Below are 27298 nucleotides of genomic sequence, written 5' to 3' on the forward strand. Positions count from 1 at the left end.
ATTTAAAGTGTACTTCATTCTTGCTCCTCCACAGCTGTCCTTTGTGGCTTTTTACTGTTAAAATGTTGTTCCTGTTTGCCATTGTGTTCTTCCCCTATACACCACCTTCTTCCCTGATAAGCTGGTTCTGCAAAGTAAACTCATTTCTCCAGTATTAGGGGTGTCTTTCATAGATTCACATGCCTGAATCATTCCCCGTCGTCGGAGTGGGAGTCCCACGGTATATATAAAAGCAATAAATGCCATAAAACTTATAGCAAATATCAGAGATACTAAACCAGGAAGTAAAGTAGCACCAGCTACAGTAGAAAAAACTTCCACATTAGTGACTATCCTAGTCGTTATGTATTAGTCCAAACTGCGGCCAATCAGGCGACAGCACCCACCAGAATGTCCTCCCCAGAGGCTCAGGCTCTCAGATTTTTTTCCGCACGTCGTGTGAACGGAGTCTCCCTGAGCTCTGCTCAGTTTCTTCATTTACTTCATTTATATTAAATTTTGTGATATCTTCTTACATGAAGACTATTGTTGACCCTGTGTCACTTGTGGAAAGCTGCAACCGTTTCTGGTTATCTTCACGAATATATGGATCATTTTCTCTGCCTGTCGCTGACATGGTAGGATGAGAAGGGGATGTTCTTGTGATTTGGCTCCCCCCTTCTGATGTGGGAGGATTTTCTTTATTAATATGGCGCCTTTATGTTGCAGTGATGTTTTTGGCTTTACTTCACCAGCTGAGGTTGCTTCAAAAGTAAAGGGTCTTTGACCTACTCTGAGTCTGCCTCCCACATCTACGCCCACGAGATTTACTCTCAGGCGTTTAGACTCGTTCTGCGCACTTTTCTTCTGAGAACGTGCCAGCTGGTTGACAAGATGCTCTTTGTATCCTACGACGACAATCTCTGCCGTCACTGGTGCTCTACGGTGTCACAGGGCTACAGGATCCTGTTGACAGTGCCCTCTTATGCACTGGTTGTAAGTCGCAGGGACCTGCGCAACCGACAAAGAGCTTCGTCGACAAACAGCCTCATAACCAAGTGCAATTTTGCCTCGTCGATGGTGAGCCTCGTCGACGACGAGTTTAGCCTCGTCGACGACAAGCCTCGTCGACCGTGATGGTGGCATCGTCGACTGGAAGCATCGTCGACGGCGAGGGGGCTTCGTCGACGACGATAGAGCTCCGTCGACGACGGGCCTCGTTGACGGTGCAGGGTGTCCCTCGTCGACGCTGAAGAGCATTCGTCGACGGTGAAGAGCAATCGTTGACGGTGAGGAGCCTCGTCGACGGTGAGATGCCTCGTCGACGGTGAGCTGCCTCGTCGACGGTGAAGAGTCTCGTCGACGGTGAGGTGCCTCGTCGATGGTAAAGAGTCTCGTCGACGTTCGAGAGCCTATTCAGCTGAAATAGTCAACTGAAAGCTTTGGCGACGGTTGGCTCAATACCAGTGGGCCACTGACAGTGGCCCTTCTGACATGTGGTCCATCGGCAGTTGGCCATTGGCACCCAGCATCTCTTGGCTGTCAACAGTGGACCTGTAAACAGTGCAGTTGGGGCCATTAACAGTGGGCACATCGGCAGTTCGCCCGCAGGCTTTAGGTCCGTAAACAGTTGGCCCATTGACGACAGTTCAGCTTAGTCAATAGCAGGCTCGTCGACGACATTCTAAGTCGACAAAATACTCTGTTCATCAAACATCCTCAGTGATGGGGAGTTTTCTTGTTGAATGTTGGCCAAGTTAAGGATCAGTTTCGTGGACAACAAGTAGTACGTCTACGGAGGGTTTGTAGACTGACAGCGTCAGCGGTCACATCCATAGCAGTTTAAGTCTGCAACAGTTTTCCTATGCGGACACTGAGGGTCACGTTTTTGGTTGACCTCTCTGATGCTGTACCCAGTCCATGGTTAGGGTCGTCGACGCTTGATTCAGTTGGGTTTATGTGCAGTGTTCCTTTAGCCTACTTATTAGTCGTAGCCTCCTTTCAGCAAGATCCTCCGGATGGAGTGATGTCTTTTTACTCGACGCCATATTCTCTTGGAATGGCTTCCGACTTAGCCAGACTCTTAGCCTTGGTTTCTTTGGGATGCCATGTCCTGTCCTTTGACAAGATCTTGCATGATCGTCCGGCGGAATTTGACGGATTTACCCTCCTCATGTAAGGAACGGTGACGCGCTTTCGTCAAGCCCGTGTCACCAGGATAGAGGCGGAAGGTTTTTTCTCTTTTAATTTTAGATTGGCAGAGATTTGAGCTCTGCTTAAGCCAAAGATCGGCGTTGGTGGCTCTCTGGCAATCTTTTAGCTTTCTGGGCACGATCAATTTTGACATAGGGGCACAGAATGTGCGTATCCATGAATACCCCTAAACTGACGCTTCTAGAATTTTTAACAAAAAGAATGGAAGGAGATCATCATCAACAAAACACCGTGCAGTGCACATTGCATCTCCAAATTTTGCAGTATGGTGTTGCGAATTTAGGGTTGGGAGAACCCTTGGTTCCTCGCCCACAAGTTCAAACTGAGATAATGGATGTACCTTCTTATAGATGTTACTTCTGGGCCATCATATTGCCAGACAATACCGCGCCTTCTGTTCTCTACAGTACGGGGATAAACCCTTTCGTGGTACCCGAGTACAGTTTTCACATTTTATTCCAAGAAGTTCCACCCAGTATCTGGTATACAACTGTATTATTCGACTCTAAATCGTATACAGGAAGTCGTTTTTCCAGGAAACTACGACTTACTTTAGAGCCCATCCTTAGTCCATTCCAAGTGGGATAAGGGTGGAATATCTCTGGGATTTAATTTGGTCACAGATGCCATTTATCTGTGGGGAATTCTAATTGTGATGCCAAAAGTGCATGCTCTGGAATTTGGCTATTTCTTTTCTGCTACGCCTTCATAGTGACCGCATTCACCTCATCTACGTGAGTCATTCACAAATTGACTTATTGTTACATCAGGGACCGTCGGAGTGGTTCTGAATCTAATAAGGAGTTAGGTTTTTTTCCTCTCAGTTCCTCATCAACTAGCTGGTCAGAAATATAGCGCCGAATTTTTGTCATTCCTGCGCAAAAAAAATTCTAATGTTGTACCTCAAAAAGGTTTTTCAAATGTTACTGCCAGAGGACCTGTCAAGTGCACTCGACCTCCAGAGTGTCAAGGTTCAGGTGCCAATCCTTCCACAGCACGGGACGTGGCTGCTCTTTCCTCTAAGTTATATTCATTTTCTATCACAGGCCTATCTTTTTAGGACTCTCGGTCCACTCCACGTGATTCTTATCTAGATTCTGGCAGCCTATCTGTGTCTGCAACACATACGCAGTCATCATTTCTGAGACAAGTTTATTTAAGAAGGATCACTCTTCTTAATAAGCAATCCAGTACATCCAGACTTTGCAGTCACTGTTTCAATGCCTGGTTTTTATCAATATACCATGTCAAGTCCTAATTATTCCTAGTTACGACACAGGATTTTCTAGGAACAACAATCAATGCACATCCAGCAAGAGTGTTTTATCTCTTGCGAATGAGAAGCCTGCAGCTCTTTCTTGCTGTTTCTTTTACGTACATTACAGCCTATTTCATTAGATTCTCAAAATTTTTCTTCTACATTATTAGTTTCTTCAAGTTTCACAGATGTCTTCTTCAAAATCCCTGTTCAGGGCCTGTGATTCTTGTGGGAAGAATTCAGTTAATTTAATTTAATAAAATTCCCTTAAAACTCTGTCACTGATGCAAAACCTGGGTTTCTCAGTAAACTTCGAAAAGTCACACCTCACGCCAGCAACAAGAAAGACTTTCTTGGGAGCGACACTGGCCACCAAGCTCGCCCAAGTATTCATCTCAAAGGAAAGACAGGACAAGATTCAACGATTCGCTGCGGCACTGTTATTAAAAAAGTGCGTTTCAGTGTGCATGTTCAAGTCCTTCATCGGTATGCTTTCTTCCTGCATTCTTCTCACCCCCAACTGTCGTCTTCGGATGAGGCCCTTGCAAGAAGAGCTCAGTCGCCAGTGGATCCAGGTATCAGGATCCTTCGAGGATATCATCCAAATTACACCGCGAATGCAACAAGCGATATTATGGTGGACCCACCGATCCAACATACAAGTGGGATGCTCCTTCCTCACGGAAGTGCCCAGGTTCATAGTAACGATCGACGCATCAATGACAGGCTGGGGTGCACACCTCCAAGGCATGACGGTCAGCGGGAAATGGAACCAGATCCAAATGAGATGGCACATAAACAGGCTAGAGTTGCACGCCATATTTTTAGCCCTGAAGTCCTTTCAAGCGACTCTACAAGGTGCCACAGTTTTAATACGGACAGACAACACCACCTGCATGCATTATCTGAGCAAGCAGGGCGGCACAAAATCAGCCCGGTTGTTGCAACAAGCACAAGAGATCTGGAGTTGGGCCCTGACTCACAATATTCATCTGTCAGCGGTCCATGTTCCGGGAATCGCTAATGTGTTGGCGGACTCTCTCAGCAGGTCCGGGGGCTGCACTCACGAGTGGGAACTACATCTACCATCTCTACATCGCATCTTTCAGATTGGGGGCATCCGGATTTGGACTTGTTTGCGACATACCAGAACCGGAAATGCCCATACTTTGCAAGCTGGGTTCCCCACAAGGACTCGTGCGGGGATGCCCTTTCGCTGAATTGGAATCAAATATTCGCATACGCTTTTCCACCGATACCTCTGATCCCGAAAGTCATCAGGAAGATGAAGAAGCAGCCATGCCGGTTGATACTGATCGCTCCACGATGGCCCAGGCAATACTGGTTCACCGAGCTACTCCTTGCCTCGGAATGCAACCCTATCCAACTTACACGCATTCCGAATCTTCTCTCCACCCAGCAGGGCAGGGTATACCATCCGGACCCGAACTCGCTGAAATTGTCAGCTTGGCTCCTCAGCACATGGAATTTGCACACCTGAACATTCCACAAGATTGCCAGGAGGTGCTGGCTAAAGCCAGAGCTCCATCCACGATCAAAACCTACAAACTTAAGTGGAAACGTTTCTGTGCATGGTGCCAATCTAATGATCTACATCCCATTCATGCGAAACCGGAGCAAATCCTTTCTTTCTTTTTGCATTTGGCCAGATTGGGTTTGGCACATTCTACTCTTAAAGTCTTCCTAGCTGCCATTTCTAGATTTCGTCAAGATGGATCGAACTCTTTGTTCTCTGTAAGGATCATACAACAATTTTTCAGGGGATTATTTCGTATGTTTCCGCCTGTCCGGAAACCTCCTCCGGCATGGCATCTGAATGTCGTACTAACTCAGCTCTTGCGTCACCCTTTTGAGCCGATCCATAAGGTGGACCTGAAATTTCTGACATGGAAAGTGTCGTTGTTACTAGCCTTAACATCTGCTAGAAGGGTAAGCGATATTCAAGCATTTACATCTAAAGCACCTTTCATCCAATTCACCTCGGACTCAGTGGTACTGCGTACTAATCCAACGTACATGCCTAAAGTGCCTCTGGATTTTCATCTGAATGAGCCGGTTGTCCTCAAGACATTCTTTCCAGCCCCACAGTCTACGGCTGAAAGGGCACTACATTCATTAGACATTAGAAGATGTCTTAAATTTTATCTCTCCAGAACTTCTGCCATCCGCAAGACAGACCAACTGTTCGTGGCTTATGGGCGGCAACGCCGGGGCTGTGCAGTTTCAAAACAGACCATTGCTAGATGGGTCTCCTCTACGATTGGACTTTGTCATCAGCAGGCCGGTAGACCCTTACAGGCCTTGCCAAGAGCACATTCTACAAGGGCGGTTAGCACTTCCACTGCCCTTTTTGCTGGTGTGCCTCTTCGCCAGATCTGCAGAGCTGCTACATGGTCTAGTAGACACACCTTTACTAGACACTACTGTCTAGATTCAGCAGACGACGCAGATGCTTCGGTTGGAAGAGCAGTGCTGCGTAATCTTTTCAAATAAGGTGAGCCTCTGTTTCCTCCTCCTCCTATATGCTCTTTAGACGTTCTTTCAGATTCGATGCTTCTTGTATAACTGGTATTCTGTTATATTTAGATGTGTATATATATATATATGCATTTGATACTCTGACGTCTACGAGCCTTATGTTAGGAGTACTGCTTACTATTCTGATTCAGGCATGTGAATCTATGAAAGACACCCCTAATACTGGAGAAGAACAATAGTTACTTACCTGTAAACAGGTGGTTCTCCAGTATTGGTGTCTTTCATAGATTCACATGCAACCCGCCCGCCTCCCCCCAGAGACTCACTCAGGCATTTTAGGGTTTCACTCTCGTGCGACAAAATCTGAGAGCCTGAGCCTCTGGGGAGGACATTCTGGTGGGTGCTGTCGCCTGATTGGCCGCAGTTTGGACTAATACATAACGACTAGGATAGTCACTAATGTGGAAGTTTTTTCTACTGTAGCTGGTGCTACTTTACTTCCTGGTTTAGTATCTCTGATATTTGCTAAAAGGTTTTATGGCATTTATTGCTTTTATATATACCGTGGGACTCCCACTCCGACGACGGGGAATGATTCAGGCATGTGAATCTATGAAAGACACCAATACTGGAGAACCACCTGTTTACAGGTAAGTAACTATTGTTCTTCTACCAAAGGTTGTGCCACCTTTCCACGTCGATTAAACCATCACCCTGCTTCCTTCTGTGCTCTGCCTCACACCTCTAAGGAGTGGAAGCCTCATTGCTTGGACTCCAAATGAGCACTCAGTTTCTACTTCAATTGTTACAAAGACCACAAGGTGGACATTCAGCTCTTTGTGGGGTTCACCAGAGCCAAAAAGGCAAGACTGTGCAGATGGTGGATTGTGCTCTGCATTAAGATGTGCTACACATTGACAAAAAGCAGTCTACAGCCATCTTGCGTGCTCACTCCACCAGTGCCAGAGCTCTTACTACTGCATTAGTTTACGGAGTCACTGTTCTGGACATCTGCCACTCAGCTACTTGAGCATACTTTTATACGTTTATTAAGCTCTATTGTCTGGCAGTGGCGTAACAAAGCTTGGGGGGGGGCCTGCAACGTACTTGGTGGGGCCCACACTCCAGATTTAATCCGAAGCTCTGAGGCCTGAGGACTGTGCAGGGGGGCCCCTGTGTTACCCCACTGTTGTCTGAACAATTAGGTTCACAGAGCGGGCATTTTCACTGCTTTGTCCTTCAGGACTTTCAGGTTTGAGCATATTCTCAGAACCACCTCCACATAGGTACTGCTTTGCTATTTATTCAACAGGCAAGGAGTCTGTGGCTAGAAGCCTCTATCAGAAGAACAAATGACTTGCCTTCAGTAACGCTCTTTCTGGAAGAGACTATCTAGCCACGGACTCCTCCCTGACCCTCCCATCCTCTCCATTTTTTTATTGGACTCTACCTCTTAAGATCCCAAGTCTAGCAACCTGCACACTGATCTTCCAATTTGTTTTTGGAGGTTCAGGTCTGGAGGCGTGAACACTCTCTAAAGCAACTGATATCAGTGTGCAGGAGTTGCGCCTTTATGAGCCCTGCATGTCACTTCAGAGTGGAACAACCTACGCGAGAAGCCGCACAGCTGCGCTTTCCGCCATACAGAGGTACTTGGAGTTTGCAGATCCAGTTTGACTCCTGGGAATTATTCAACAGGTGAGGAATCTGCTGATACATAGTCTTTTCCAGAAAAAGTTTTTCCAAAGGTAAGTAACTTGTCCATCAGGGTCTAAATTGATCTCTCAATATTTTTGGATTACTGCTTTAGAAGTTGAGAGGGTGTTGGGGTTATCCAAGTACAGTCCAATGTCTTAGCCATCAAAAGATAAATTGATAACTATTACGTCGTAGATGTATTTATTTTTTGTAGTTTTATATAGCCCAAACTCTACCTGAAGGTATTGGAGCGCTTTACATGAGCACCAGTTACTAAACATTCACTTTGTTAGGCACGGGGCGATAATGTGATTTGCCCAGAATGACAGGATGATGGTAATTGGGTAATTGAGTATTGTGGTCGGAAAATACACTCAATGATCAGGCAGTTTGTCACATTTAAATTCTTTACCTCCTATATTCAACCTTTACTGAAAGCAATCCTTTTTTGCTACTTTGTACGCAGCATAGGGAAAGAAATTAAGGCAGACTTAAATGTGGTAAATAGCATTTCTGCACACAACGCACAAACAGAATTTGTGAATGCCTGTATTTACATGCATTGACGCATTAAAGCCAAACCTATTTGTTTTAACAATGCTTGTTTTATGTCAGAAGCCAGTTAGACAGACACATTTTTGTTGTTCAGTAGGCCAGATTTCTTTTAGAAAGCCTGCAAACCGACGTTTATATTAGTTATGAATAATCTTTGTGTTGTGCCACTTGGTTGCTTTGCGTAATTGAGGTAATAGTAGTTTGACTTTGTCCAACATCTGTGGCTGCAACATCCACTACTCTGCTGAGAATGCAGTTTGGAGGCAGCAGGCTTTTGGAGAGGTGGCCATAGTGGGCAGTGAAGGGCTTAAGCAGCAGGAGCTCAATGTTATGTTATGTTATGTTATGTTATGTTAATTAAAATTTATAAAGCGCACATACGCCCATGGGCTTCTTGGCGCTGGGAAAGAGATTAATAACACAACAAGGAAAATACCAATAACAATCACTACTCAAGATATGCCTGTGTGAAAAGCAGGGTTTTGTAGGCCCGTCGGAAAGTAAGGAGGTCCCTACTCTGTCTAAGAGTCAGAGGCAAAGAATTCCACAAGGAGGCTGCCAAGAAGTGGAAACAACTGCCTCCCTGTCGCTTTCTCCTAAACCGGGGTACCTCCAGTAAATCTTTATGGGCTGATCGCAAACTACGCGAGGGGATGTATCTCCCTATCAACTGCCTTATAAACAGTGGGCCCTTGCCTTGTAAGGCCTTGAAAATAATACACCCTGCTTTAAAAGCCGCTCTCTGGGCCACAGGTAGCCAGTGTAGTTTCTCAAGTCCTGTTTTGATAGATTCCCATTTGGGTACCTTACAGATCAGCCTGGCAGCTTGATTCTGGAGATATTGCAATCTTCTAAGTTGACCTGCAGGCAAACCCAGGTATAGGCTATTGGAAAAGTCAATATGGGAGAGAACTAGGGCAGTGACTACTTGGATCAAAGCTGAATGAGTAAGGAGGTGTGCAATTTTTTTTATTGTCCTTAATTGGAAAAAACCTGAGGAGACCACTGTTCCGATCTGTGATTTTAGGGAAAGATCCTCATTGATGGTCACTCCCAGACTCTTTACCGAGTGCGACTTTTTGGGAGGGAGGCCCATGTCTAAAGGCCAAAACAGTGTCTCTGGTCTCTAGCTTAGTCAAGCCCAAAGTTTCTCTCTTTGTGGCTGTATGTTGTGCATGAGATCTTTTGTATATTTAAAAATTCAAAATGATTTTCACTTTTCACTTTTTGCATGCGGTCATTGATGGACTCTTCATTTTCATGAATCTTGAAAAGTGGTCTGATAAACGCATCTGAACACAGAGGGCCCTAAGAAAGTTTTCAGCTACTGGTAAAAAGCAACTATATCAAGCCTGCAGGTTAAACATTTGAACCATAGCAGTGCCAGTCAAGCCTTTTATCTTTTTGTTGTCAACACAGTAAGAACATTGAATTGAGTAATTTAATAAAACGTCTAATCTATTCTAGTAGGCATTCTATAGGAAGCAATCTAGAACTACCGGAGTTACAAAAATGGTTTGTTGCAAATAGCTGCACAAGACAGCACAGTAAATGATAATATTTTAGTGTTCATTTAAAAATTTGTTCGTGATAGTCTTGTAATTCTATTTTAATTCAGGATGTCAGCGATCGAATAGAAAAAGAATCACTTGATGGGACGATAGTAAGGCAGTTGGAGAAAGGTGGAAGACAGGTCGTGAAAATGGACTGGAGAGAACACATAACTGTTCCATTACAAACAGGTAATCATTGCATGTACAAATGTAGCACATTGTCAGCATCACGTGGCAGCATATCCTGCACAGTTGGTTCTTTTTCTACATGTGCTCTGCATGAACATATTTTGTAGGAAAACTAAATACTTAGAATTTATGGGGACACACTAAAAGTGCATGCTAACTCCGGAGCATTATGTAGTAGCATGGAGTAGAATTGTAGTGGTAGGTGTAGTTATAGTGTAGAGTATCTAGTATGATGCTGGGTACAAATCGACCATTGTTAATTATAATGCAAGGCAAGAAAGTGTCTTGGAAGTTCCCAGTGCTCCTCCACTGCTCTAAGTCCGACGATGGGCCCGTTAGGGTTAGATATCAAACAAAATGGCGGGTTTCTTCCAAGAAGGTTTAGTGTGGGAAGGGAGTGCACTGAAACATACTTGTGTAGGCTGTACTAATCCATAGCTTCTATCTGGTAAAAGTAGATAATCACTTAATGAGCAGCCAAAGGGTCTTGCTGGGATCCTTTGATTTGGATAATCCGAAATCTCAAGTCTGTAACTATCCTTAACAAAGTTTATTTGAGGATTGAGCTGGTAGGCATGCAATGAGATTTTAGGAGAGCAAATAAGGATATCCCCATACAGGGCAATCAAATGAAGGCCATCAGACCAGTCTTACTTTATAACCACTGCTGTGACACCCATTGCCCACATGTTGACTCCTGTATTGGGTAGGTATGCCATGAAATATCAACAGCATCAGCAATAACATAGTAGAGAGAGAACACTTTAGTATTATAGTGTCTCCTGATGGAAGGTTCCCGAATAGCTGCAAATGAAATTGAACTAAAAGATTTAGATGGCCAAAAATATATTCCTTAGATTCTGATGCTAAATTTAAAGATTATAACTAGAATCACGAACTGCTCTTGGGTTTCTGAAAAACTTCTAGCAAGAGTGGGGAAGATACACTTGCACTTAACGTCCTGTAGAAAGTTCAGGCCCAAGAATTGATCAGCTGGTCATGAATGGTGAATTATTCGTTTGATTTGGAACTATCGCACTGCATCTTGAATGCCTTAAACCAATTATCCTAGTGACTTTCTTGGCCAGAATGTTCACTGAGAAAAATCTTTCTTTAGCTATTGTCTCAGTGTACAATATGTAATGTTGTATCAATGGAATGATTCAACCTAAAATACCCATTTGGACCCCCCTTGTGTCAGTTTAATGCCAACCACATAGGGCGAAGACTTGCTAGGAGAGACCATATTTCCATCATGGCTAATGGGTATTTTTCCATTCAGGATAATGTAAATAATTGAATATGTAATGGTTCCCAAGAATACTTGAAACTGGAATCACTCCAATTCATTTAAACAGGATACAGCATCATAACAAAAAAGTCTTCATGTTGTTAATTTCAGCCAATCCCACAACAGTGGAGAGCTTTATATATTGAAATAGGGGGTGTTAAAATGGAACCCAGGATAGGAGAGAGAGTCCTGTATCTACACAGCAAAATGCCATTGGCAAATATTTAAAAAAACTGATGAAAAAATAGCAAACCATCAAAAAAACAGATACATAATTGTACACCGGATAATTGACAGGATCCTCCGATCCAAATATTAGTAGCAAGAAGAGAAGAGGCCCAGAGCCTTGAGGCCACAATCTGGCAGCAACACCATACACATATTATCGTGGACAATTGGCAGACAAAGGTCCGCAATCCACAGCAATACCTAGCACACACTAGAGTGCCAGTGTCTATGTTACACCAGCTCAGGTACTTAGAGACTATGAAGTCTCATCTAGAACTCCTACAAACCCAGCATGTCCTAGGAGTTAAAATCAGTGACAAGCAAAGCATATCCAAACCAATAGAGGGTAATGGCTTTCCATAGGTTGCTGCTCCTTTTTCAGACACCAAGACCCATCAATTAAGGACTGTGATGAACCTTTATAGATGATGGCTGAATTCATATCAATTGTACCTCAGACAAGATTACACATGCACCCACTACAAGAATATCTAGTGAGGCAATGAACCCAAGCTGAGAGTCAATGGGGAGGATCTATTGTTGTGTGAACCCAGGGTTCAAGTGGAACGAAAAGAACTTACTTTGGGTAGATCTTTCTGAGACCCTGTACTGCAGGCGAGCAATACCACGGATACTTCACTCATGAGTCTGAGAACACACCTCAACCATACGACTGTTCAGGATACCTGGACACAGGAACAAATGAGTTGGCATATCAACTACCTATTCTAACAGCTATACACTTTTCAGTCAGAGTTTCTACATGCTTATTCAAAAGAAAACCGTTCTAATAAATGCAGATCACATAACCGCCATATATTAGATCCAAAAGCAGGAGGGACTCAATTACCTTAGTTGTCCACACTAACTCAAAAGATTTGGCATTGGACTTTTTACTGCTACACTTCGTTATAGCAGAACATCTACCTGGGATGGACAACAATGTTGCAGAGCTGCTAAGCAGAACACATAAAAAAGTCCACAAGTGGAAGGTGAATCCTCAAATACTTCAAACATACTCCCAACATCGAGCTGTTCGGTACAATACTAAACTAAAAATGCTGAACCTTTGCTATAGGTGCTCACACTAAATACCATGGGCAATCCACTATGGATGAATTGGTACGGGAACTTTGCCTATGCTTTTCCTCTACTTCCTCTGAACCCACAAGTAGTGAGGAAAATGAGGCAGACATCCATGGCTCTCATTCTGGTCGCACCAACTTGGGTGAGACAACCATGACAACCATATTACTCAACGCTGCAGAAAATGCCAAAACAGCTGCATGAAAATCCTCCGATTAGACCAGACCTCCTAACTCCACATCAGGGGCAGCTCTAATATCCAAACTTCAGGGAAATTAACCTAGCAATCAGGTAACTGAGATTTTAGAATTTGATTACCTTAAACTCTCACAGAAGTGTATGCAAATCAGGCATGAAACACATAAGTCCCCCCCCCCCCCCCAGCCTTCTATTCTGCACAGTACACAAGGTTTGTCTATTACTCTTTAGGAACACCTTTAGATCCACTTAAGGCATCAACCTGGATATCATAGCCTACTTTCTATATTTTCAGAAGGTGTGGCTGCCTTGGTATACACCTCCTATTCATTTACATTTAGTCGCAGTAACCGCTTACATGCATAATAGAGAACACTTGTCTCTCTTCAAAGTACTTGTTTCAAGGCACTTGTGGAGAGCCTTAAGAGTGATTACTCCAAGAACTCCAGCACCTTCTGCCTGGAACCTGAATGTAATATTGACTAAACTTATAGAGCTTGCGTTTAAGCCACTTCACTATTGTGAAATGCAATTTTTATCATGTTGCTGTTCCCTCACTAAGGAGAGCCTAGTGAGTTGCAGGCATTCCCAATGGAGGAACCTTTTTCCCAGGTACACAATAATGGTTCAAGGTACAATCCAAAAATGTCATTCTATGTAAATCAGACATTTGAATTGCTCATTTTCTTTCCCCTCCTAGAGACAGTGGCAGAGAAGACATTACACACACGCAAGATGTCAAAAGGGCACTATATTGACAGAACAAATACCATCTAAAAGCAAAATAGGTGTATGTTGCCTTTACAAAACCTTGGGTACAAAACCTGTTTCCCTTCGGGGGCACTGCCAAATGGAATAAAGTGAATGCAAATGTGGCTAAGCATATACTACATTCAGTGCCTAGAACATTCTGCCAAACAGATGACTGCTACTATGGCCTTCTTAAGAAACACCCCCTTAGCAGAAACATATAAAGCTACTAAATGGTGAATTCCATACACGTACATCAAGCACTAATGTGTGGATATTTAAGCCTGTCAGGAGGCTTTGGTTGGCAAAACTGTCTTAAGAACTTTGTTCTAACCATCTACATCATCTGCTCGCAACCACCCCTTAGGGGAGAACGGCTTTACTGTCTGCAGAGCATGTGTATTTTAAACAGCACAAGCTACAAAATGAAATTATTACTTACCCTGTAACCATCTCTTTGTAGCTTGTATTGCTGTAAATTCACATGTGCATTCCCACCTACCTGGATTGAGCAATGATTCCAGATGTTTTCACCTTTTCCTTTGAAGCTGATGTGGTACAGTACACATATTAGGTCTTATTTTATAAACTCCACTGACATTACTTACCTGCTAGGAAAAAACAACCTAAGGGGCAGTATTTGTTCTGGTGTATTGTGGTTTAAGGAAGGAGTCACAAGATATGTTGAGATCAAAGGCTTTGTGGAAGAAAAACTACTTGCTACGATCTGCGCCCAACATTAGGTGGCAGAAATATGGAGAGCATGTGCATCTACAAGACTACAAATGGATGGTAAAGGAGTAAGTAACATTTTCCTTTTTCATTTGAAATCGTGTTAGTGACTAGTGATGCTCATAGTATTCTAAATTTCCACTTTTCTTGAAATGGATGTATACATTGGCTCAGTTTCAGTTTTTAGTCTTGTGGTCTTAACCCATGAATAAGTGACCCTTTGTGCAAACAGGCTTGCTAATTCTTGGTGCACATGTTGGTTTAAAACACTCATTCACCTAACACTTTTATGCTGATGAAGGAAAGATTAGGCATTTGCCATTTGCCCATTGGCTAGTCCTATTTTTATATCCTGGAAGACGCCCTACTTAAAGTTCCCATGATTCACTCCTTACTTGTAAGTCCTCTACTTTTCAGCACAGTTTGTGAATGTGTACTTCTTTTACTTGGATAGGCAAAACTATTGTTGTGAATAAATCTTCTAGCTTTTATGGAATTCGAGAAATATGTGACCCTGAACATTAATAAATTGCTTTGGGTATTTGATGTCCACCACCTTGAGAAATGGCACAAACAAGTAGCATCACTTTCAGGGCTTTGCCCAAATTTTCATGAAACTTTGCTGTCTTGTTAAATAAATGGAGCGACCACACTTGATGAGATTGGTTTATTGGTGATAGTGCTGTTAATTCTCATCTAGTGTAGGGTGTCTAACCCTCGTTGACCCTACTTTTTAGGTTTCACCCTGGCGTTGCAACTGCGTAGCAGTTGCTCCGCCCAGGGCGAAATCTCATGATCCTACATATGGGCTTTGGTCACGCCTCTGTCTCCCATTGGCTAGCTCCATAAATGGAGGCTAGCCATTGGGAGACAGAGGCTGTCAATCACGCTTTCCCCTGAAAACGCGATTCGGGGGCGTTTCTCGGTCTTTTTTTAAGTCCCGCCCCTTTGTCCTGGGCCGCGCTGTGATTGGCTGCCGGCCGGGACACCCCCGTGACGTCATTCCCCGGGCCGCGCTGTGATTGGCTGGCCGGCCCGGGACGTGACTTGTTTTTAATGGTAGCTGCGTGTTTATTTTTGCATCTGGCTTTAACTTAAAGTTAAACAAGCGGCTGCATTTCCACAATGGCGACTGCTTGTTTTAGACGGTGAGAGGACAACAAATCAAGGCACTTTAGTTCTGTCAGGAGCAAATGAAAAATATATGCTGAGCCCCGATTTCCACGCTATCGTTTGCTCGCATTTGGCAGTGGAAGTGAATCTCCCGCACGTGTATATTCAGGACAGGCTGCTCTAAAATGCACCACGGGAGCACAAACTACTGCCCCATCACGTCCTCTGAACGAGAAGCAATGTCAGGACTTAGCCCAATTTTTCTCTGATAAAATTGACAAATTAATCACTGAGATAGATGGGAACACTCCTGACACTGCCTCCAAGGAAGAGTGGGAGTATACTCCGACCGTAAACCAGACCCTCCAAAAATGGCCACCTATTACAACTGATACCCTTATTTCCATTATGAAAACGATTAAATCTGGTTCTCAATAGGATCCCATTCCCATTAACATAATTAAATTACTGGATACACCCGCCCTTGAAATTATCGCAGACACTTTAAACTCATCTCTAGAGCTTTCCACAGTACCCACCGTATGGAAACATGCCATAGTGACTCCACTGCTGAAAAAACCTACAGCAGATCCAGACAAATTGGCCTATTATAGGCCTATTTCTCTCCTCCCAGCTTTTTCCAAATGTCTGGAAAGACATGTGCATTCAGCCTTAACGCTTTTTTCAGAAGAGAATGCCCTTCTTCACCCTATCCAGTCAGGTTTTCGAGCGGGTTTCTCTACAGAAACTGCCTTATTGGGTATCTCTGAAACTATTAGGAAACTTCTCGACGATGGTCAGACGGTTGCACTTATTTTACTCGACTTAAGCGCAGCCTTTGACACTGTGTCGCACACAAAGTTACTCACCTTGCTGGAAAAAAATGGAATCGGTGGTACTGCTCTGCAATGGATTAGATCCTTTCTGAGCCAACGGACATATCAAATAGCTTCGACTGCTGCATGCTCTGGACATTTCAATTCCCCCCATGGAGTACCACAAGGTTTCATCCTTAGCCCGCTTTTTTTAATCTCTATCTCAGACCCTTAGCAGACCTTGTGGAAAAAGCGGGACTTACCTTCATGACGTATGCAGACGACTCTCAAATTGTCTTTTCATTGTCTGAACCCCAGATATCATCTTCGTCTCTCCTTAAAGAGGGCCTTTTGAACATCTTCAACTGGATGACAACTAACTAGTTGAAATTAAATGGAGACAAGACGGAGATTCTCCTTCTGGGCAAGCAGCCAGAGCTGTGGAGTATATCACACTGGCCTGCCCAGATGGGCAATCTCCCTATACCAGTGCCTCATGCAAGGAATTTGGGAGTAATACTGGACAATTCGTTGTCCATGAAGCAAAAGGTTAACAAAGTAGTGGGCCTCTGCTTCACGATCATGAAGTGGCTCAGGAAGATCCTTTGGATGCTGCCTGTCCCCATGCAGAAAACGGTGGTCAACGCCTTAATTACATCTCGGCTCGACTACGGGAACATCCTGTATCTGGGTGCAAATAAGGCAGTTACAAAGAGACTGCAGCTTGTACAGAATGCGGCTGCCCGACTCCTTTGTTTTATACTTAAGAACAACAGCGTGTCCCCCTACCTGCGTGAGCTGCACTGGTTAAGGGTGGAAAATCGTATCAGGTTTAAGGCCTTAAACTATATGTTTAAAATTAAAGCAGGTATCGCGCCCAAATACCTTCAGGCATTAGCCCTTCCCTACATTCCAAAAAGAAATTTACGATCTAAATCAGCGGAAACATTTTGTGTACCTAGATTCAAGCTAGCCAGAATGGGAGGAAGATCTTTTGCCCATCAGGGCCCCTCCATCTGGAACACACTCCCAATCCATATACGAAAGGAGCAAAGTCTTACCAGGTTCCGAAAAGAGATAAAGACCTGGTTGTTCGACCAGTATTTTTGAACAACCTCTGCTGTATATTCCATCATTTGTGCTGTGTTCTTAGGCGCCGGGAAACCCTTTTTGGGTAGCTGTTTGCGCCATATAAGTTAAAAAAATAAATAAAAATAAATAAAATAAACACCGCTCCCACCACGCTGATTTGCTTCACTTGCTCTTTGTGTAACACCGATTTTTCACAATCGCTAACATTAACGGCAGCACCACATACTCCCTTCCCCCACTCTGGAGGTTGTTGCAGCACAATTGATTGTGGGTGACCCTGCGTGACCTTGGTGTCTGCGGCGCTGACACTGTGTGATCTTCGTCTGACAGTCGATGATCTCGGATGAACACGGGGCCTCTCCAAAGCACAGCGCTAAGAGAACCTGCAGGTCTGCCCTGCTTGGGCCTCCTCCAGCAGTGCCCCAGGGTGAGCCGAGTTTACTCGGCGGTGCAGCAGGTCCTATATGCGACTCTGACACCGTGTGTGATCTTGGTCTAGCAGTGTGCGATCTTGAGTGTCTGTGACTCCCACGGTGTACACTCATTTCTATTCAGCTGCCACTCTGTTTCATCTTGGGCTGTGAACTGAGTCTGGGTGTGTGTTATCTTTGTGTCTGTGACTCCCATTCTGTACCCTTATTTCTGTGCAATGGCCACGCTGTGTGGTCTTGGGCTGTGATCTTCGCCTGGCTGTGTGTGATCTTGGTGTCTGTGACTCCCACTGTGTATACTCATTTATATTTTGACTGCACTCAGTGTAATCTTGGGTTGACTTTGTATGAACCCAACACATCTCCCCGCCTGGTACCGCGGCGCTATAACAGCACACGGATCTGACCTGCTTGCGGTACCGAGGTGCTATGATGTGCTTGCGGTACCGAGGCACTATGGCTGCACAGAGATCTGACCTGCTCTAGGCGCTATGATAGCACGCAGTCCGCAGATCTGATCTTCTCGCAGCACCGAGGCGATATGACTGCACAGAGATCTGACCTGCTCGCGGTACCTAGGCGCTATGACAGCAAACAGATCTGACCTGCTCGCGGCACCCAGGCGCTATGACAGCACCCAGCTCTCACCTGTTGGCGGCGCCGAGGCGCTATAACCTGCTAGCGGCACTGAGGCGCTATGATGTGCTTGCGGTACCGAGGCGCTATGACCGCACACATACCTGCTCTAGGCACTATGCCCGCACACAGATCTGACCTGCTTGCAGTACCGAGGCGCTATGACTTGCTCGCGGCACCGAGGCGCTATGCAGCTCCCAATTCTCACCTACTTGCGCAGCTCCCCCAGCGGGCTCTCGTAGGGCTCCCAGTCCCGCTGGGCCGGGGTGCTCCGGTTGGCCGTGATGTCCTGGATCTCCTCCTCCAGGCGGCAGTTCGCCGCCTCCAGGCCCCTCACCCTCTCCACATAGCCGGCCAGCCGCTCGTTCAGCCCCTGCATGGCCTCCTGGTGGTTGTTGGCAGAGAGCAGCGATACCATGCCCCCCCGGAGCCCGGGCAGGGAGGCGTCCATGTTGGCCCGGAGGGAGCTCAGGTGGGAGGTGGAGATGCGCAGCTCCCCGGGAGCGCCATACAGACTCGAGGCACCGGAGCGCGGCTTCTGCCGCACGGACACCTGGTAAGACATCTTCGGGACTCTGAGCGGGTCTGTCTCCTCTGGCACCTCCAGCGCTATATGAGGGGAGGCTATTAGCAACGAAGAGTTGGCTCTAATCAGTCAGGTTGAGCACTTATATCTGAACAACAAGGGGAAATACCTAACTGATGCACTTAATTAAATATAAATTAAACTAGAGAAAGAAATGATATTTCCAACCTAGATTTTGCTAATTAATAGCTCTTCATTTATTCATTTTTTAAGATGAAAGCTTTTTGAAAAAGTTAATACATATTATGTACAATAGGACACTACACTGTTAAACTAAACAATATTAAGGATATTCATTCATACTGGTCAGACATGTCACAATCATTCGAAATTACAAACATCCATTCTTACACACTCTGAACAAGGAAAAGGGGGAAGAAAGAAACTGAAGTTGCTCAATTATTCAAAACAACAGATATGATACATTAATACATATCAACCTGGAAAACAAAAGTACACTTGAAGTTCAAATATAATCAATTATGCAGTGAAACAGTTTTTTATCAATGTGTACACAGCTAAAGTGCAGTAATTATCAACACTTAAGTGATTCTAGAACAGAGCAACGTCGGATACAAGGGCCTACGCGTTTCGAATCCCAAATGAACTCAACGGGGGATTCTCCTCAGGGCCAATGGAATATCTAAAAGGAAATGAATACAACATAAGGGATTGAATTCTGAGTGAAAAATTACAAAAGAGACCCAGCGTCCACTCAAACAGCTTACCCTACTGGTCTGCGAGGCAACTTGGAAGGTGGAGTAGTGCATAAGTTTCTGCAAGGGAAAGGAAGCATATGTCAGGTGGTCGAAATTACGAGAGTAAACCGCGATTGGGTGCAAAAGGGGGGAAAACGCTGTACCTGTCTGAAAACTGCTGCAGGGCAGTCAGAATACACGAGTTGAATGGTGACAGGCGCAGGCGGACGATCTCACTAGGTCAAAAATGAGATCGAACTGAGAAGTGGAAAAACCAGCCTGTGTATGTCAGTAGTCATGGCGGTTCTAAAATGCGGACTTACCGGGCTAGGCATACAAATGGTCCGTGGCGGGTGTGCAATTACGGTGGGAGTCAGTGGCACACAGTACCTCGTTTAGAATAAAGGTGATTCCTGCAAAAACACGAGCGAGGCATTACTTATCTACCCCATCAATGGTGGGGCGGAGCGCAACAATGTTTTGCTGAACGAGTTACCTTCATGTGAAAGAGCGCTCAGTTTGAAGTAGAAGAGGGGGATTCAGTCAAGCGGATAATCGTCACCGGGGGAAGTTGAACCTGAAAATGAGAGTATGTTATAATCATAGGGAGGCTTGGAGGACACGGCGAGTTAGTCGGGGCACTTGCTGCCAAGATCTTACCTGAATCTCAACTTCAAACGCACTGCAACCGAAAAGCCGACTTGTCAAGTACGGCGTGTAGGCAGAACTAATCTCCGGCGCATGCGCAAGCCGGTATGGGGCTTTTATGTCAATAGACGAGCTGGTGGGTGGAATGCTACTCACCCGCGCTTGCGCGGAAATAACGCTCAAAAAAAGCCCGTAATGTGCTTATGAAAAGCTTGTGGGCACTCAAAAGCGAGTTTAAGGCAACTAGAGGCTAGAGTGTGTAGGTACATAGTGTTTAACCTTAGTCCACACCTTTGCCCACAGAACGAGGTACAGATAAACGAGCTGGTGGGTGGAATACTACTCACCGCGCTTGCGCAGAAATGACAGATAAAAATGAAAAGCCTGTAATGTGCTTGTAAAAAACTTGTGGGCACTCGACAGCGTGTATAAAGACAACTGGAGGCAAGAGTGTATGGATACATAGTGTTTTAACCTAAGTCCACACCTTTGCACACAAAACGAGGTACGGAGGTTACTCAAAATGCTCTATTGTTATAGTTTGTAAATTTCTGACAATTCATTCAGACCCCTGACAGCCGTGTTAAACTTGACGATAAGAAGCGCTTCCCTTTTAGAGAGTCTGGCATCCCAGTCGCCTCCTCGGGGATCGCGCTCTACCCTGGAGATGATAGTCCATTTGAGATCTTTAATATGATGGCTCAATCTATTCCAGTGATTGACCAGGGGTGCATATTCTACTCGATTTTTGAGTCTTGATTTGTGCTGCGAGATCGCAGAAAGGGACACCTTTGCCTGTTCAGAAGACCATATAAAAAATGTATTGAGTGACCCACCAGTCTTCTCTTCAGTGTCCCTCAGTGTCTCGGCAACTTCTCAGAACGAGTCGGATAAGTTACTCCGCTTAAAAAAGAAGCAAATAAGGACAGACCTACATGGGCATTTTCTTCTCCAACATTTACGAGAAGGCACTATCCCGGGAGGTCTCCAGATAAAAAATATACCAGTTATTTTCACCGAGGACCCACTATTTAAAAAGGGCTTCAGTCAAATCGAGACAAAATGCAGTAGGGACCTTATGGTCCTCACTGTCGAAACAGCGGCCAGAATCTCGAAACAAGAGCTGGAAGAAATAGCCCAACTAGAGTCCGAAATAAATAGCAACCCCACGATAGCAGATGCTAAGTCATTATTAGAAAAAGTTGCAAAAGAAATACAGGATTTCAAAGACTACACCATAACCCAAAAAACTAACCAGTTTGAAAAAGATAAGAAAACCTTCACATTGGAAAACGTGTACCCGTTCCTACAAGCAGATTTTTACACAAAACCAGACTCAAGGCGATTCTTATCAGGTAATCGCGGCAGATCAAGAAATCAGTTCATTACTTTCTCAGACACCTCTTCATCAGGTGGTGACAGTGATAATAGCGGCAATAAGAATAATAGCAGACCAAACAGAAATCGCCAATGGAATCAAAATCAACAACAACAAAGCAATACCCCAAATTCTTTTTTAGGGAGAGGGCAAACACGCCCCAGGGCGAAAGTGAGATGGGAGATGACAACTCGCCGCCAACATTATCAAAACTGAAAATGTCACCCATTTTTAATCTGTCATCTAAATCATTGACTGCAGCAGAGGAAAGTATCCTTTCGAAGGGCCTTTCCTTCGTACCATCTAAACGAACTGATTTTACTAGGATGAAAACTGAATTCATCGAATTCTGCCGTAAATTACGATTACTGACCTTTTTCATTGAAAACCCTTCAGTCACTACTACTGAAGCTACGGGTTTACGAAATAAATCCACCTTCTGCCCCCCGGGACATAAAATACCAAAAGAAATTCTAGTCTTTGAAAAAACTGTACTTTCTGCAATCTCTGCCATGGAGATGCAGAAAAAATATGTCAAATTTAACACGACAAAAGAACAAACAAAAGCACTTCAGGATTTACGTAGCGACCCCACTATCACTATAAAGCAAGCCGATAAGGGTGGGGCAATAGTGGTATGGGAGACAATAGACTACACCAATGAAGTGATGAGGCAACTGAACGACCAGGCATGCTACCGCAAAATTGGGAAAGACCCCACGTTGGAACTACAACACCAACTTTTTGCTATCATTAAAGATGGGCATGAAGAAGGTTTTGTAGGTCCAAAAGAACTGGATTTTTTACAGAATAAACATCCTAAGGTCCCCCTTTTTTACATCCTTCCAAAGGTACACAAAGACCAAAATAAACCCCCGGGGAGACCGATTGTGGCAGGATGTGATTCCCTGCTTGAACCAGTAGCCAAATATGTGGACGTATTCCTGAAACAATTCATGACCCTTGTAACTTCATATCTGCAGGATACTACAGATTTCATTAATAAGCTTGAGACAATTGATTTTTGTGAGGGCAGTGACATCCTGGTTACCCTGGATGTCACCTCACTCTACACCCAGATCCCTCAGGATGAAGCGGTGGCTGTACTTACACACTTCCTGGAATTGAGACCTAGGCCTGTACGGGTGCCAACTAAATTTCTGACTGACCTCGCCTCTTTTGCCCTCAAAAAGAATTACTTCTGCTTTGGAAAAGACTTCTACTTCCAAGTAAAAGGAGTGGCGATGGGCTGCCCCTTCGCCCCAGAATTGGCAGTCCTTTTTATGTCACTGTATGAGGACACTTATGTCTACAACAACAACCCCTTTCAAGCTCATATTGGAGTGTGGTTACGCTTCATAGATGACGTGTTCATGGTTTGGAAAGGTGGTGAAGAGGAATTGCGTTGCTTTTTTGATTGGCTGAATGCACGGACTGCAGACATCAAATTCAGCATGGTATTGTCAAAAGAAAAAATATCCTTCTTGGATGTGGAAGTCTTCCCAACTGAAGGCAAATTATCGACTTCCCTCTATGTGAAACCGACGGACCGGAAAAAAGCCCTGTTATTTTCCAGCAACCATCCCAGGAGTTTAAGAGAGAACCTGCCACTCGGCCAGTTTCTTCGGATACGAAGAAATTGCACAAGTAATGACGACTATAAATTCCATGCCAACAATTTGATGTCCAAGTTATGTGACCGTGGATACCCGAAAAAACTGGTATCAAACTGCATGAAGAGGGCACGTTGGACCCCCAGGGAAACGCTCCTGGAACGACGCACCAGACCACTGTTAAAACGACAAGTGTGCGTCACTACATTTTGCCCAAATGCGAATCAGCTGAAAAAAGTAATCAATCAAAATTGGCACCTAGTGAAAAATCTAGACGAGGGCCTAAATCAACCACCACTTTTCGCCTTCAAAAAAGAAAAGAGCATAGCGAATTACGTGGTTAGAGCTGCAATGACTAGGGAAGCCCCCCCATCCATTCGACAAATGATGGGTCTTAATCCCATCACAGGGCACCACAAGTGCGGCACCTGTCTCTGCTGCGAGACGACAATTGAAGGTTCACTCTTTCAGTATAAAGGTGTCTCGTGGAAACACGAGACATTTAGCAACTGTAAGACAAAATATGTCGTGTATGGTATCCTTTGTCCCTGTGGACTGTTGTACATCGGGAAAACGAATCAGGAAGCACGGCAAAGGATCTCGCAGCACAAATCAAGACTCAAAAATCGAGTAGAATCTGCACCCCTGGTCAATCACTGGAATAGATTGAGCCATCATATTAAAGATCTCAAATGGACTATCATCTCCAGGGTAGAGCGCGATCCCCGAGGAGGCGACTGGGATGCCAGACTCTCTAAAAGGGAAGCGCTTCTTATCGTCAAGTTTAACACGGCTGTCAGGGGTCTGAATGAATTGTCAGAAATTTACAAACTATAACAATAGAGCATTTTGAGTAACCTCCGTACCTCGTTTTGTGTGCAAAGGTGTGGACTTAGGTTAAAACACTATGTATCCATACACTCTTGCCTCCAGTTGTCTTTATACACGCTGTCGAGTGCCCACAAGTTTTTTACAAGCACATTACAGGCTTTTAATTTTTATCTGTCCTTTCCGCGCAAGCGCGGTGAGTAGTATTCCACCCACCAGCTCGTTTATCTGTACCTCGTTCTGTGGGCAAAGGTGTGGACTAAGGTTAAACACTATGTACCTACACACTCTAGCCTCTAGTTGCCTTAAACTCGCTTTTGAGTGCCCACAAGCTTTTCATAAGCACATTACGGGCTTTTTTTGAGCGTTATTTCCGCGCAAGCGCGGGTGAGTAGCATTCCACCCACCAGCTCGTCTATTGATATAAAAGCCCCATACCGGCTTGCGCATGCGCCGGAGATTAGTTCTGCCTACACGCCGTACTTGACAAGTCGGCTTTTCGGTTGCAGTGCGTTTGAAGTTGAGATTCAGGTAAGATCTTGGCAGCAAGTGCCCCGACTAACTCGCCGTGTCCTCCAAGCCTCCCTATGATTATAACATACTCTCATTTTCAGGTTCAACTTCCCCCGGTGACGATTATCCGCTTGACTGAATCCCCCTCTTCTACTTCAAACTGAGCGCTCTTTCACATGAAGGTAACTCGTTCAGCAAAACATTGTTGCGCTCCGCCCCACCATTGATGGGGTAGATAAGTAATGCCTCCCTCGTGTTTTTGCAGGAATCACCTTTATTCTAAACGAGGTACTGTGTGCCACTGACTCCCACCGTAATTGCACACCCGCCACGGACCATTTGTATGCCTAGCCCGGTAAGTCCGCATTTTAGAACCGCCATGACTACTGACATACACAGGCTGGTTTTTCCACTTCTCATTTCGATCTCATTTTTGACCTAGTGAGATCGTCCGCCTGCGCCTGTCACCATTCAACTCGTGTATTCTGACTGCCCTGCAGCAGTTTTCAGACAGGTACAGCGTTTTCCCCCCTTTTGCACCCAATCGCGGTTTACTCTCGTAATTTCGACCACCTGACATATGCTTCCTTTCCCTTGCAGAAACTTATGCACTACTCCACCTTCCAAGTTGCCTCGCAGACCAGTAGGGTAAGCTGTTTGAGTGGACGCTGGGTCTCTTTTGTAATTTTTCACTCAGAATTCAATCCCTTATGTTGTATTCATTTCCTTTTAGATATTCCATTGGCCCTGAGGAGAATCCCCCGTTTTATTTATTTAGCGATTTATAAAGCGCCTGGTGACCCGGAGGCATCCCCGCGCTAATACAGGTACAAGACAGGTACACTACAACCACCATTTATGCAAGCAACCGGGAAGAGCATAACATCAGCTGTGTGATCTTCCTAAAAGACACATACTCGGACCAGATACAACACAGGCACCTTTCTCTACAGTCACGAAGAACGAGAACAACAAACGTAGTACGGTCACGTGAACATACAAGTACGTACCGACCAATTATAATTCAGGCACATAGAACGGTCAGCTTCAGAACAATTACCTTACAGAACCCAAATATTTTGAAGACTCTCCTTCATCCATGAACACAATCTCTCTTGCACATTACACCAATACTTTTTGCCGTCCACAAATGCACGCATACATGCATCTCCCACCCCAATGCGCTTGCACGCGCTCGCTCTCCCACTAATCTAATTCAATTTTGCAATGACCCTTTACATTTCTGGGCAACAAAGATGGCAACAGCTTTTAGCTGGCTGTGGGCAAAAGCCTCTTGTGGACCGTACCGTTACCTTACAATGGGCTTGCAGACCACCCATTGTTTATCACTGGTTGGCTTTCCAGTCACACTAATTTGCTTCCTATTTATTTGATGCTTTCCTTCCTCTTCTTGCATTTGTCCCTCCCATGGAGCATAGTCCCTTTGCCATCCTTTGGATCGACCCACTCGTATCCCTCCATTGCACCCTTTCGGGGGATTTATTTTTCTTTTAGCACTTCAAGACAGAGTCTGGGATTTCAAGCACTCTCCTTTGTGCAACACAGCTCCTGCCACTGTGGTTCTCCAAAAATCCGGACCCTGGTGTTTTCCCGATATCGAGGTCCAATACCCGTATCACAAAACCTCAACGCACCAAGACGATTTTGGTATCTATGAACCGATAATAATTAGGACATCATTCCTATGTATTTGCGTCACAATCGAGGGTTGCCAACACCCCGAAATCGTAGTTTCCGTCCCCATCCCTTAAACTCCATTTTGTGAACGGCATCCATCTTGCATCTTGCCCTCATATTAAGTCAATTAAAGGTCGAGCTTGATCAAAAGGGACATGTCCACCTTTTCGTGACTTCCCCCTGACCTGCCCCAACTGACTCCATGGCCTTAGGCCAAACCTGTTTGGGCAGCTCCTCGCCCAGTGGCCGAATACGATAGCATCAATACATAACATTCCACAAACCATTCACACATACAGACCATGCTTTCTGCAAACATGCACCTGTCCACATTCCTTGTTTATGGCCAGTTTTATGACTGGGTTGTGACTTCCTTTAAGGTTTCATCGATATCTGATGGGAGTTCCAGGCCTAACTGGGTAATCTATCAACAAACTGGACATCTAAAATATGGGCTTGCTTACATGACTCGGCTCTTTGTATTATTGTAGAAATATGTGTATAGCCATATCATAAACTCAGGAATTCTTGCTTGCAGCTATTATTTTTGTATATAAGGAGACGGCTGGTTCTGTAAAAACGAACAGTCTCCCGAGAACCTACTCTCCGTGCGGTGTACTTCTGGGACACGTGTTACTTGGTAGCTACCAATAAAACTTGATCTTTGACGGTAACTAGAAGACTCCGTGTTTCTGTGGTCCGGAACAAGGGAGAACTCAGAGGTCCTCGGGTGCTACCCCCTGGCACCACCGGGTTCCTAAAAACCCGGCACCTCAGTTGGCGCCCAACTCGGGGCGATATCAAGCGGTGACGGTCCAAGCCAGATGTTCGTGAGGAGCTTCGTGTGAAAATTCCGGAGGACGGCCAGCCACTTCAGCGACCCCTGTATGTCGACGTGGTTCCGAAGGTCTTTGCTGCGAGGTTCCCCGCGTCCCGACGGCTACGAAGGACTGCTGCCCTGACTATCGCCTTGTTTTGGACCCAGTGATCTTTGGTAGAGCGAAACGATAGACGAGTCT

At 44.9% G+C, this 27298-nt stretch overlaps 1 protein-coding gene across 2 annotated transcripts in view; it reads left to right on the plus strand.

Moving 5' to 3' along the window:
* ERN1 (endoplasmic reticulum to nucleus signaling 1) overlaps nucleotides 1-27298 on the plus strand; it is a 673999-nt gene that overhangs the window by 607610 nt on the left and 39091 nt on the right. For both annotated transcript variants that reach the window (XM_078654351.1, XM_078654350.1), the window contains exon 20: nucleotides 9822-9945. In XM_078654351.1, coding sequence (XP_078510477.1) covers nucleotides 9822-9945 — 124 coding nt within the window. The remainder of the gene's footprint in view (nucleotides 1-9821; nucleotides 9946-27298) is intronic.

Source organism: Lissotriton helveticus, chromosome 7 (assembly GCF_964261635.1).
Source record: "Lissotriton helveticus chromosome 7, aLisHel1.1, whole genome shotgun sequence".
Classification (NCBI taxonomy): Eukaryota; Metazoa; Chordata; class Amphibia; order Caudata; family Salamandridae; genus Lissotriton; species Lissotriton helveticus.